This window comes from Myotis yumanensis, unplaced genomic scaffold (assembly GCF_028538775.1).
Source record: "Myotis yumanensis isolate MYYU_CA2020_CCGP unplaced genomic scaffold, mMyoYum1.0.hap1 SCAF_4, whole genome shotgun sequence".
NCBI lineage: Eukaryota > Metazoa > Chordata > Mammalia > Chiroptera > Vespertilionidae > Myotis > Myotis yumanensis.
The window spans coordinates 7,545,094-7,557,629 of NW_027223755.1; the positions used below are offsets into that span (position 1 = coordinate 7,545,094).

General features: G+C 52.5%; 1 protein-coding gene across 1 annotated transcript in view; it reads left to right on the forward strand.

Moving 5' to 3' along the window:
- The window catches only part of CPLANE1 (ciliogenesis and planar polarity effector complex subunit 1), a 76,545-nt gene that overhangs the window by 41,531 nt on the left and 22,478 nt on the right, over positions 1–12,536 (forward strand). Inside the window, exons 31-36 of the mRNA XM_070411816.1 lie at positions 1,360–1,638; positions 1,810–2,553; positions 4,147–4,313; positions 5,448–5,580; positions 6,574–6,628; positions 8,428–8,532. Coding sequence (XP_070267917.1) covers positions 1,360–1,638; positions 1,810–2,553; positions 4,147–4,313; positions 5,448–5,580; positions 6,574–6,628; positions 8,428–8,532 — 1,483 coding nt within the window. The remainder of the gene's footprint in view (positions 1–1,359; positions 1,639–1,809; positions 2,554–4,146; positions 4,314–5,447; positions 5,581–6,573; positions 6,629–8,427; positions 8,533–12,536) is intronic.

Below are 12,536 nucleotides of genomic sequence, written 5' to 3' on the forward strand. Positions count from 1 at the left end.
TGCAAATAATTTGGCTTCTCGCAAAGGTTAAGAATCACTGTCAGCCACCCCTGCCTTCCTTCTCTTTTTGGAAATGGTGACAGGTACGTAGGTGACCAGCGTCTAGAGCTTGTTTTGCGAATCTTCATCCTCATTACGTTTCTGGACAAGCGCCCCGGACTGTCCTGGGCCCAGACTGTTTGTTGAGCTGGTGTCAGTGTGCACGTGGGGGTCCCATCTCCTTCGTGGCAAATCCCTGGACCTGTGGGTGCCCGGGGGCCACTTCTTGACACCCACTCCGTGATGCGCCTGTTGACGCTGATGGTGTTCTCTGGTCACGACCTCGGAAATGGCAGAACGGCCCTTCTTCCCGCTGCTCCTCTCTGCAGGGCACCCTGCTGGGCCAGGTGGAGAAAGCCACCTGGTCCTCGTAAAACATGTCATCCTGGCTGCCGTCCCCAGGCATCCCGAGGCCAGTGGCCCTGGGCTCACCTGCCATGGGGACTGAATGCTGCGCAGGCATCAGCTGGGCGTGCGTGCTTGCACTTGACCCAGCCAGTCCTTTCTGGGAGCTCCTCACCCTCACCCGTCTGCCAATCTCTGCCGCTTTCTTTCCTGAAAACCCGCCCACACACCTTGGTTGTAAGGAGGACATTCTGAGAAAAAGGAAGTGTGTGGAAGGCCGCCTGCCCTGTCTTTGGGAGTTCTGACTTAGGGGAGTGTCGAAAGTGGTGCCCCTAGTTACTCCTTAACCTTTCCAAACAAGTCTGTGCACGTGCAGACCCCGGCTGTTTACTGGAATCCTTATGCCTAATTCCTGGATGCCCTCGCCTAGCGGACAGTGTAAACACGTGTCCTCCCAAGATTACTCACTCCACCGATTGTATCTAAAGATAAAAACTGCAACAAAAGTCTAACGAGGCAGGCAGTCGAGGAGGCCTGGTTGCTGTCAGCCAAGCCGTCCCTTAGCCTTCTCTTTCGCAGTGAAGCTGTGCCAGAGTCATCTGTTCATCCATGTTCAGGGGCTGCTGGCCAGCCCGGCAAGGTGGTGCCCGTGTGAGGAGCCCCTGGCACACACCCATCTTTGAATTCTCTGTGATCACCTCCCGCCCATTAGACCCTCCTCTGGGATCGCTGGGTACTCATGCAGACTGCCGCACGGGCGCTCCCAGGGGCAGCTCCTTGAAGACAGGAAGCCAGTCTTTTCCTTTTTACTAACAGCCTCCCCGCTGCGCTTCCCGCTCAGCGTTCCTGGGTCTCGCAGATGCGAAGGAAGACAGAGGTGTGACTGTGGTGGAGAAGGCAGCTGATCGTTGTTGGTTCTTCATGTTTTTTCCCATTATATTCTCAGATGTGTCTTTGATTTTTATTTCCTTGCAGCTGCAACAGATCAATTTCCTGACTCTGATGCAGATAGCAGGGTCGTCCCTTCCCAGCCTCCCGGACACACAGGCACTGGCACAGCAGCCCCCGTCTGCGCGTTTGGCGGGAAGCCCAGTGCCCGGCCCGCCTGGCGGGAGCGGTGGTGACGGCGCCAGGGGAAATCTGAAGGAGAAACTGCCCGTCCAGCTCCCGTCCATGGGGCAGCCTGGCGCGGAGGGCGCGCCCGTCCATCCTGGAGCCATGCCGGCCGGGCCGAGTGGCGGCGACCATTCGCAGGTAGCGCCTTCGGCAGCCCCATGGCAGGCGCCCCCGAAGTTTGGTGGTTTTTTGTTCCTGGAGTAAATAACTATTATATCCCAACCCCTCCAAAGCGTATTGAACAGCATTTACCAAATAAGGAGTTTGTTACATATTTTCAACTTACGTAATAGCTTTTTTCTCTTCCAGAATGTTCCACACGGGCGTATTCCTTGTCAATTAGAAGGCCAGCCTTGGACCAGCGGACTGTCCGCAGCCCCTGAAAGCTTGCCGCCGGCTTCGTGTCCCCCGGGCCCTGCGGGGAACGCTCCCCTCCACCTCGTGTCCCCGCCTTCTGCCCTCCCGAAGGCACCGACGCTTCCCGCTGCCACGGTGCTCAGACCGGGCCATGCTTTTCCTCTGCTCCAGCTACAGCCTGAGCAGGGACTTAAGCCCTTTGCCTTCCCGGCAGAAAGGGCTCTGTGGGCTCCCCCCAGATGTCTGCCGCCGCCCAGAGAGGCCTGGGGGCCCCCCAATTCCCGCCAGCCTCCTGCACCCCCGAGAGCGATGCACACATCAGCGCCCCCTGGGACCTGGAGCCAGCGGCCGGCCGCGGAGCAGAAGACAGGGGCTGGGGCTGGCAGGACAGACATCCCGAAGCACTTGAACTTGGACCAGTACGTTGGACAGGAAAGCGTGACACCTCAGCAGGACTCTCCGGCAGTTACAAAGCCAGAAGGAGTGTTTGACGTTAAGCCGGGGCCCCTTGAGTCCTCTCCTCATTATGCCTTTGGATTCCCGTTACTGCACCTGCAGCCCAAACCTGCTTTTACGTTTTTCTCCGTCTCAAGAGCTCCGGTGGCGGTCCCCTCCGCACCTGTCAGAGCTGCCGCGGGAGCGAGGACGCACCCAGGGTTTTCCTTCCTCCGCTCCTGCCCGTCGCAGGAAAACACGGTAATGATCTGGCCGGGACGCAGCGGTGCAGCCTGTGTCCTCTACACCGTAACCACTGGTGTAAGAACAATGCTCCTGTTACTGACAATCACATTCAGGTGCAGTTCAGAATAATTTGGGGTATTTTAAAGGTTTAGTTCTGTCTTGTACATCAATACCAGAATTTGCTGAATGCTTTCAACATACGTTTCTTCTATTCTCAGTAGAAATAAGTAGTAAAGTAAAATGCCCAGTATATTTGTGCGTGTGTGTGTGTGTGTGTGTTTGTGTGTGGAGAGAGAGAGAGAGAGAGAGAGAGAGAGAGAGAGAGAGAGGGAGAGAGAGAAGGGGGAGCGTTGTTCAAGGCTCCTAGCAGTTGTGATATGATTGCCTCCAAATCTGTTACAGGTTAAAATTGTTAAATGGACCTAGGTCTATAAATAGTTGCACATATTAAAAAATGATGTCTTCTTAAAGTACTTGAAACAGAAGATTAAATCTTAATAAGGCCACCAAAACTTCTATTGATGAAATTCAAATTGGTCAGGTTCTCATTTTGTAAGTTCGTAGTACCATCCGAGGAAGGTGACTGAGGAATTTTTTCTAGTGCACTTTTAGGATTTGAAGAGGAGAAAAAGGGGAAGGGGCGATAGCTGAGGGTAAAGGGGGAGAAATGGTGGTGGAAGGAGACGTGACTTGGGGAGGTGAACACGCTACAACATGCAGATGATGCGTTACGGAATTGTACACTTGAAGCCTGTATAGTTTTGTTAACCAGTGTCACTCCAATACATTGAATTTAAACAAAGGTTTGAAGATGGTACTAGGAGAAGAAATGGTCATTTCCTTAGAAAAAGTACTTATCATGCCTTCCTTTCTTCTGAACATGTTATGGTCAGGGAAAAAAAGGCTTAAAGGGTAGGAAAGTAGACGTTTTGAGAAGGATTTAAAGGCTTCTCTTTTTTTTTTTCTGAAAGTGTTTATTGATTTTAGAGAGAAGAAGGGAGAGAGAGAGAGAGAAACATCCATGAGGAGAGAGAATCATGGGTCGGCTGCCTCCTTCACGCCCCCTACTGGGGATGGAGCCCGGGCATGTGCCCTCGACCGGGAATCGAACCCATGACCTCCTGGTTCCTAGGTTGACGCTCAACCACTGAGCCACACTGGCCGGGCTAAAGGCTTCTTTATTAGAGAGAATAATGTCCTCAGCATTGGCTGTTATCCACATGCTGCTGTGTGCTAGTCTGTTCATTCATACTCTCCACCCTTGTGCATCCTCCCTGTTCGAAGAATTTAAAATCAAATGCTAGACATGTAATTTCATTTATAAGAGGAAGATTTTTAATATGGAAAAGAAATGAAGAAGATGAGGACTGTAGCTTAACTTTTGGAATAGGGCAACCCAGTTGAAATTCTCAGCACTCCGGTCCATTTACTCTTTAAGATCAGGATCTTCATCTTGCCCGTCCAAATCAGCGTGTCATCGTTGTCATGTTTCACCTCTTGCACATCTTAGTTTGATTTAAACAAATGTTTTTCCCAATATTTTATTAGTATATTGCATAATTGAGGTATGTAATTGTACATTAATATGCTTTATCTCTTTCTTTATAGTATAGAACCCCTCAGCTTACTCTGATTGGAAACCTCATTGCGTCTAAGCAAAGCCACCAGAGACCACCCCCCAATTTCCTGGAACAAGGCGATCCTGGGCACCTGCAGCTTGGAAAGGACAAAGGGGACGCTCCTGAAGTGAGGCCAGGGAAGGGCGGCAAGAAAAGGCAAGGCTTAAGTGACCCCTTCCGTTACGTCACGTGGTTATAAACTGCGAGTCAGCTGGCTCAGCCTCCTACCAAACACAATTGCATGTTCCGTGTCCCTGTCGGTGTCCTGCATTGGAACACACCTGAGGATGAGGAAAATCCCTGTGTGTGAGAGACAGATACTGTTATTTTTTAAAGATGTTTTTAAATGATTTTCACAGAGAGAGCGAGAGAGAGAAACATTGATGTGAGACCTGGGTCGATTGGCTGCCTCCTGCACACGCCTACAGGGGTTCGAGCCCAGAACCTGACCAGGAATCGAGCCCGGGACAACGCCCAGTCCACTGAGCCACACGGCCAGGGCTGGAGACAAAGGCTGTTCTTTTTTCCATTTTAGTAGGCAGTTCTCTCCTGGCGCTCACAGCGGGGGCGCCTTTCCTGTGGCAGGGGAGCCGCCCGCTCTGCAGCACAGACCTGAGCTGCCGTGCAGCGTTCCCTGTCCTCTCAGCACCCGGAACGAAATGGGCCTTTCCCCGTCGACCACGCCCTCCACTCCCTCATCTAGGAGTGGGAGGCTGAGTGACGGGCCGGTCAGGCTGAGACGTGTGCCTGCAGCAGGAGGGCTGTGACCTGTGCTGAAGGGCCTCTGCAGTGTTGTGCTCAATACGTGTACTGACCAGCCGATTATTACTTAGTTAGAAAACACTCTGAAATGTTTACATTTAGGGCCCTACCTTCTGTTATCAGTGCTCTCTTTCCAGAAATGGGTCCTTCCTCCACCTTGTCCAGGTGTTCCCTCTTTCGAGTAGGCCTCCTTGAATGGAGGTGTCCGGAGGCTCCTGAGCCAGCTTAGAACCGCAGGAAAGGGAGCTTGAACATCCCTACCGGGTGTCATCCTGGCCTGAGACTCCGTGGTTACCCAGACAGCCAGCCCCTAGCAGAGGAGCTGGGAACAGCGTCATGTGTCCCCGACTTCTGCTGGTATCTGCTTTTATTGTAGCAGAATATCTTGCTAATTTAATTAAATGCCATTGAAAATAATTTATGGACATAGTTTCCATAACTGTCTCCCTGGGTAGCATGACACGAATGAAACACCGGTTGGTGTTACTGAAACAGTGGGCATAGATTTCACACTGTTGTCTTTCACAGGCAAAGACGACGCGCTGAGAAAGAGCTGCAAGAAAACAGCTCCGAGCAGCAAAGGAGAAAACCGAGTGTGACGGTGCACCCAGGCGCTGCCCTCCTTCCTGATCATGCCTCAGGGGCAGCTGGGAGAGCCGAGGTACCTAAACCTGCCCCTTCTCCCCGGCCTGCGCAGAGTCAGGGCGGGTAGGGTGGCACCTGGCCAGACTGGAGCACCGATTGTGACCTGCAGACTCGGATCAAGCACAGGGGCCTCTGGGAGCAGGGCACAGTGTGAGGTGGAAGTAGCTCGATGGCCAGTCAAAGGCTGCGGCTTAGAGCATGTGCCTGTGGCCTTCTTACCTTGAAGTCACTCTGCTTTTTCCTGCGACACCGTGATGCCTTGGGTGTGACTTGGGTTTCTCCTACTTCAGTTTCATATCTCTCCTTAGGTGCCTCTAAAACAGCCGTGGGCAAACTACGGCCCACAGGCCGGATCCGGCCTGTTTGAAATGAATAAAACTAAAAAAAAAAAGACGGTACCCTTTTATGTAATGATGTTTACTTTGAATTTATATTAGCTCACACAAACACTCCAGCCATGCTTTTGTTCCGGCCCTCCGGTCCAGTTTAAGAACCCATTGTGGCCCTCGAGTCAAAAAGTTTGCCCACCCCTGCTCTAAAAGGTCCCATACACGTTTATTATGCAACCTGTGTTGGAACTCAGATCTCTTCCAACACTCCTAAGCGGGGACCTGTTTACCTAGTTTTCAACAACAGGTTAAATGGAACAGCTTTGTTTACAAGGCGCACACTTCTCATGAAGTCCTCATTAGTGGGCCCATGAAAAATTCTGCCCCGAGGGGGTTCCCAGGGGGTACAGTGAGCTAAGACGCTGCAGGAGAGAATGCAGGCTATAGTGAATCATGAAGCCGGTGGCGCTCTTTCTTTATTGCCTGGCTTGGGACTTTCGGAAATTCCTTCGTAGGGTTACGTTGATGGAGTAAATAATTTGATATAGTAAATATTTCTAGAATTAAGGGATTTGAACCTATTCCTAAGACTTAACCATTCTCAGAGCTATGATATATATTTTTAAAAATAATAAATGTCATCGAGTTAATCTTCGGTTGATCATTTGGGATTCGTTTAGGAGCAGCGAGAGCATCGTGGTTCCCAGACATTGGATGCCTTCGAAATCCCTCTGGGTATGTATATGCCTGATGAGTGTGGTGTCTGAGTTCAGTTTCTATAAAAATGTTTCTATAAAAATGAGGCTAAATTCTTCCCACGTGATCTGACACGGTGGTGTGTGTGTGTGTGTGTGTGTGTGTGTGTGTGTGTGTGTGTTATCCAATAGAGCACTCCTGACAGACTAGGGCAGTGGTCCACAAACGCATTAGTCAACAGAGCCAAATATCAACAGTACGATTGAAATTTCTTTTGAGAGCCAAATTTTTTAAACTTAAACTATATAGGTTGGTTCATTGTTATTAACTTAATTAGGGTACTCCTAAGGCTTAGGAAGAGCCACACTCAAGGGGCCAAAGAGCCGCATGTGGCTCGTGAGCCGCAGTTTGCCGACCACGGGACTAGGGCCCCAGGCCAGGTGCAGACCACACCTGTTTCTGGAATCGGTTTCCCTGAAACGCAGCCCTGTCCACGTATTGCACGTTGTCTGTGGTGGCTTTGGCGCTGCAGCAGGCCCAGCGTTGCAGAAAGGGACCATGTGGTTCACAAAGCATATACTCGCCAGCCCTTTACAGAGCAAGCTTGCCAACTGCTACAGTGGAGCAATGCAATTAGTTAGAAGCTCAAATAACACACTGATATTTAAGGCCCAACAGGAAGTTATGGAAGAGCGTGCCGGCGTCAGCTTCATCACGGAAAACACATGCACTTGAACGTAAAGGCCTCGGTTCAGGAAAGAGAACTTGCTTATGGATAGGAAATGCTTTCTTCTTGCAGCCGAATGTGTGTATCCCCAAGGCTTCTCCTCAGGGAGCCCGCCTCTCTCTGGGGCGCCACCCGCCCAGCACATCCCCCTGCTCACCACCCCAGAGGCCCGTAGCCGCTGTTTCATTTCGTAGTCCTGACTGATAGGCACAGGCCATTGGTGCTCGACTCCATCTCCCTGGGGCGGGGCGGGCTCAAGTCCCAACCCCCTGGTCTTGTGGTTGGTTCCTCTGGCCAGTCCCGGCCTGGAGCTCTCCAGGGGCCGCCGGGAGCCGCTGCCTTGGCATAAACTCGGGTCTGACCGGGGGGCTCCTGAGTGATGAAAGGCGCCCCGCACTCGGGACGTTCTGAGGGTGTGGGGAGCTCTGTGCTGGGAACCGAGTTGTTATTACAACACAGCATAGCTGATACTGTTATTCTGCTAGACTCCTGGGTGAGCTCAGGAAAACCCAGTCTACACCCGAACCCCCTAACAGGCTGTGGACTTCGATCCCACCTCCCGCCGCACCTTTCCGTGTGGTGGGAACTGCCTCGGGCACAGCATTACAGTCACTCCCCGCCCCCCCGCCCCAGCCAGCTGGCTTGTTCTCTCTTTGTTGGTGTTACTACCAACGAACCCCAAACACAGGTCCTTCTGAGGTCGGCCTGCCCCCCCAGCTGTGCCCGTCTCCCGCCCTGGTCATTCTTCCGCCGGCGTCTCTGCCCGTCCCCACCATTACTGTCAGCGTTCCCACTCAGATCCACGCTCCACACACCGGCCGGTGCTTTTTCCAGAACATCGGTCTGACCATATGACTCCCCTGCTTAACAATCACGCTGCTCCTCAGCCAGAACAGTGCCTCCGGCCGAGGCCGGGCGTGCAGAGTCCTCACGATTTTGGTTTTGATGCCACTGAGCGGCCTCTGGGTCAGATGCCACCTCATTCAGAGTCCCCTTTGGTAACATCTCGACACCCCAGACCCCCCTCCCTTGCGTCAGCTCCTCCGCCTCTGGGCTCCTGTAATCTGTTGGCTCCTCTCAGTGGTTTCCAATGTTTGTTGTTACATTTAAGAAACGCTACACGAAGACGTCACTACCTCCGCTGGGCTGCATTTCCTGGCCTCTGTGAGAAAGAAAGCTGTGGACTGTCAGGATGCAAGTACAAACACAGACCCAGGTAACACGCTACGTTACTTTAACTTAAAACATTCCTATATTTTGCAACATTTAATATATGTAGACTTTTTTGAGGAATTTTAAATTATGTGGTGTTAGCCATCCCAGGTTCTTGTCCCCAACCCTGATACATGCTTTACACATTTGAAACTTAAAATCAAGTTTCCAATTGAATTTGTGATAACTTAAAGCATATTAGAGATGTTTTTTCAGAGATGCCTTGGGCTGCACCCCAGCTCCATGGACAGAATGTTGAACTCTGGCAAGTCTTGCCTGAGGTTAGGAGGCCGGGGTGTGGCTGGAAAAGGTGAGTTAGGGGGACCGGGTTGCCTGTGCTGTGGGGAGGGCGACGCAGCTCTGCCCCGGGAGAGGGAAACAGCGGTGGAGGAGTAGTGCCCGACAGACAGACTCCCTCGTAAACGTGAGTTCTCTGCCCTTGGCCTTGGAGTGATTCTTTTATAGCACATTCGGGAAGCAGTTTCTCTTAACTGTATGGAACCTCATGGGGCCTTTCCAAACCTCTGACTTTATACTATTGTGAAATACTTATTGGTATGGTTTCCAAGTAATTGATGATAATTGTAGAATGAATAATAGAGCAAGTTGTGAGGAAGATGAAATGAACTGTGACGGCACATTCGGAAGGAATGTTTTGGTGTTTTTTTCTTTCCATGTCTTTTGTGCATTTTACAGTTAGACGTGCAGAGTACAGCTGTGTGCCCTGGCCATCAGACATGCAGAGCACAGCTGTGCTCCCCGGCCGTCAGACATGCAGAGCACAGCTGTGCTCCCCGGCCATCAGACATGCATAGCACAGCTGTGCTCCCCGGCCATCAAACATGCACAGCTGTGCTTCCCGGCCGTCAGACATGCAGAGCACAGCTGTGCTCCCCGGCCATCAGACATGCACAGCTGTGCTCCCCGGCCGTCAGACATGCAGAGCACAGCTGTGCTCCCCGGCCGTCAGACATGCAGAGCACAGCTGTGCGCCCCGGCCGTCGGCACACACACGTCAGGGGGCATTGCTCTGCTCCCTAAGAGTTTAACCTTTGTGGCTCCAGTGTTTTGTTTTTCCCCGGTCCCTGGGGGCAGACTCTCCAGTTAGAGTGTCTTCACATGTTATTATTTCATTATTCACTTACATTATGGGACATGTTTGCTGCGGTGTTGAAAGTGATTTGTATCTGCTGTGTTCCGTATCATTGTGCATTGCACATGAATTAATGGGTTAAATGAGTGTTAATTAAGTGGGGTTTAACATGTGTATTATGTAGTAATGCTGGATGGATAGATATTCAGGTGTTTAAGGGTTGTTTAATGACATGTAGCTGTATTGGATGGGCTGGGACAACATTTTCCATTTGTGCCATAAATATGTAATTCCTTAATGTCAAGTACATTAGTGGTTTCTAGTATTTTTCTTCCAAAAATAAGGCTTCAATGAGTTATTTTGCATAAGATCCTTTTTTTTGTCATTACTGTGGTTTAGCTCTTTTATCTTTACCAGTTTGAAAGGTCAAAGAATGGAATTTCACTTTTTACATTTTTGCTTCTTTCTGAATGAGATTGAGCATGTATAAGATGTTTTTTAGTGCGGATTTGAGATATTCCTTTAAAAATTTTTTCCCCCCAATTACTGTTTACAGTCAATATTTTGCATTAGTTTCAGGTGTACAGCATAGTGTTTAGACAATCAAATGCTGCACAAAGTGTTCCCCCTGACATTTCCAGTCCCCACCTGGCCCATACATAGTGATTACAATATTACTGACCGGATTCCCTCTGTGGGACTCACCTCCCCGTGACTAGTCTATAACTACCAATCTGTCCTTCTCAATCCTTTCACTTTTCACCCAGTCTCCCACCCCTCTTCCCTCTGACAGCCAGGCTGTTTTTTGCATCTATGAGTCTATTTCTGTTTTGCTTATCCTATCTAATAAAAGAGAAACATGGTAATTAGCCGTACAACTGCTACCCTTCCCATTGGCTAATCAGGGAGATATGCAAATTAACTGCCAGCCAAGATGGCGGCCGGCAGCCAGGTAGCTTAAAGCTAATAGGAGGCTTGCTTGCTTCAGTGACGGAGGACTCCAACGTTCCCCGCCTGCGCTGCCGGCCTCTGAGCTTGCAGTTTGAAACATTGTAACAAAAATAGAAGCTAAATAAAACCCCAGTAACCTGTTTCAGTCAGCGGGGATCTCAAAGCTGGAGTCGCAACAGTTTCAAATACAGAAGGTAAACAAAGGCCAGAAACCTGCTTTCAGCAGCCGAGCCTCAGAGAGAAAGCTGGCTCTCAGCTCCAGTGACAGCCATAGAAGGTAAATAAATGCCAGAATAAAAAAAAAGAAAAAAAAGGAGAGGTTTGGAGCTTCAGTCGCCTGCCAGCCTGAAAACAGCCCTCAGCCCCTCACCCAGACTGGCCAGGCACCCCAGTGGGGACCCCTACCCTGAAGCAACAAGATGGCGGCTAATTTGCATACTGAAGGCAGGCAGCAGCAGGCAAGGCTGTCTGCGGTCTGGGACCCGGATCTGTGACCCTGCCAGGCGGGGGCAGTGCTTGAGGCTGTCTGCGGTCCCAGGACCCAGATCTGTGACCCTGATGAGAGGGGCAGTGCTTGAGGCTGTCTGCGGTCTGGGACCTGGATCCATGTCCTCGAAGGTGGGGCGGCAGTGCTTGAGGCTGTCCGTGGTCCCAGGACCCAGATCTGTGACCCTGCCAGGCGGGGGCAGTGCTTGAGGCTGTCCGCGGTCCCAGGACCCAGATCTGTGACCCTGATGAGAGGGGCAGTGCTTGAGGCTGTCTGCGGTCTGGGACCTGGATCCATGTCCTCAAAGGTGGGGCGGCAGTGCTTGAGGCTGTCCGCGGTCCCAGGACCCAGATCTGTGACCCTGCCAGACGGGGGGCACCGCGGGAGGCTGTCTGCAGTCCAGGACTTGGATCTGTGACCCTGCCAGGCGGGGGGCAGCGCCTGAGGCTGTCCACTGTCCCAGGACCCAGATCCGTGACCCTGCCGGGCGGGGGGCAGTGCTTGAGGCTGTCCGCTGTCCCGGGACCCGGATCTGTGACCCTGCCGGGCGGGGGGCAGTGCTTGAGGCTGTCCACTGTCCCGGGACCCAGATCCGTGACCCTGCCGGGCGGGGGGCAGTGCTTGAGGCTGTCCGCGGTTCCAGGACCCAGATCTGTGACCCTGATGAGAGGGGCAGTGCTTGAGGCTGTCTGCGGTCTGGGACCTGGATCCATGTCCTTGCAGGTGGGGCGGCGGTGCTTGAGGCTGTCCGTGGTCCCGGGACCCGGATCCGTGACCTGGTGGGCAGGGGGGCAGCACAGGAGGCTGTCTGCAGTCTGGGACCCGAATCTGTGACCCTGCCGGGTGGGGGTCAGTGCTTGAGGCTGTCCACGGGACCAAGACACGGATCTGTGACCCTGCCGGGCGGGGGGCAGCCCTTGAGGCTGTGCACGGTCCCGGGACTCGGATCTGTGACCCTTCACGGCGGGGAGGCAGCCATGTGCGCCCAGGAGTGACTGCGCAAGATCCGCCTCCTGGCCCAGAAGGTGCAGGATCGCAGGGACAGCAACTGTGGTGGGCCAGACACGTCCTCCTGGCCGCACCATGGGGGTTTGCGGATCTGCAAAGCCAGAGGCCTCCGGTGTGCACATACCCCCCTGGCGTGCGAACATCCCCCAGCACACTGTCACCCTCCCATGCCTGCAACAGTTGCAAACCAAGGCGTGTACAAGTTTCCCCCGCCTCTCCACCACACTTCCATCAACCAGGCATGCCTAACACCCCCACAGGATGTGCACACATCCCCTCTGACGCGCTCACGTCCTTTGGAGAGTGTCTGGGTGTTCTGGGTGCTGAGAGTGGGCGCCTGTGAGATGACAGTGAGAGGGCGGAGTGGTGATGCCCTGTTCCCACGGAGGGCAGTGCAGCTACGAGATCACCTCTGGGGGGTTAATGCAGGTGCTGAGGCAGGAGCAGGTGCAGACAGACACACCTGGTG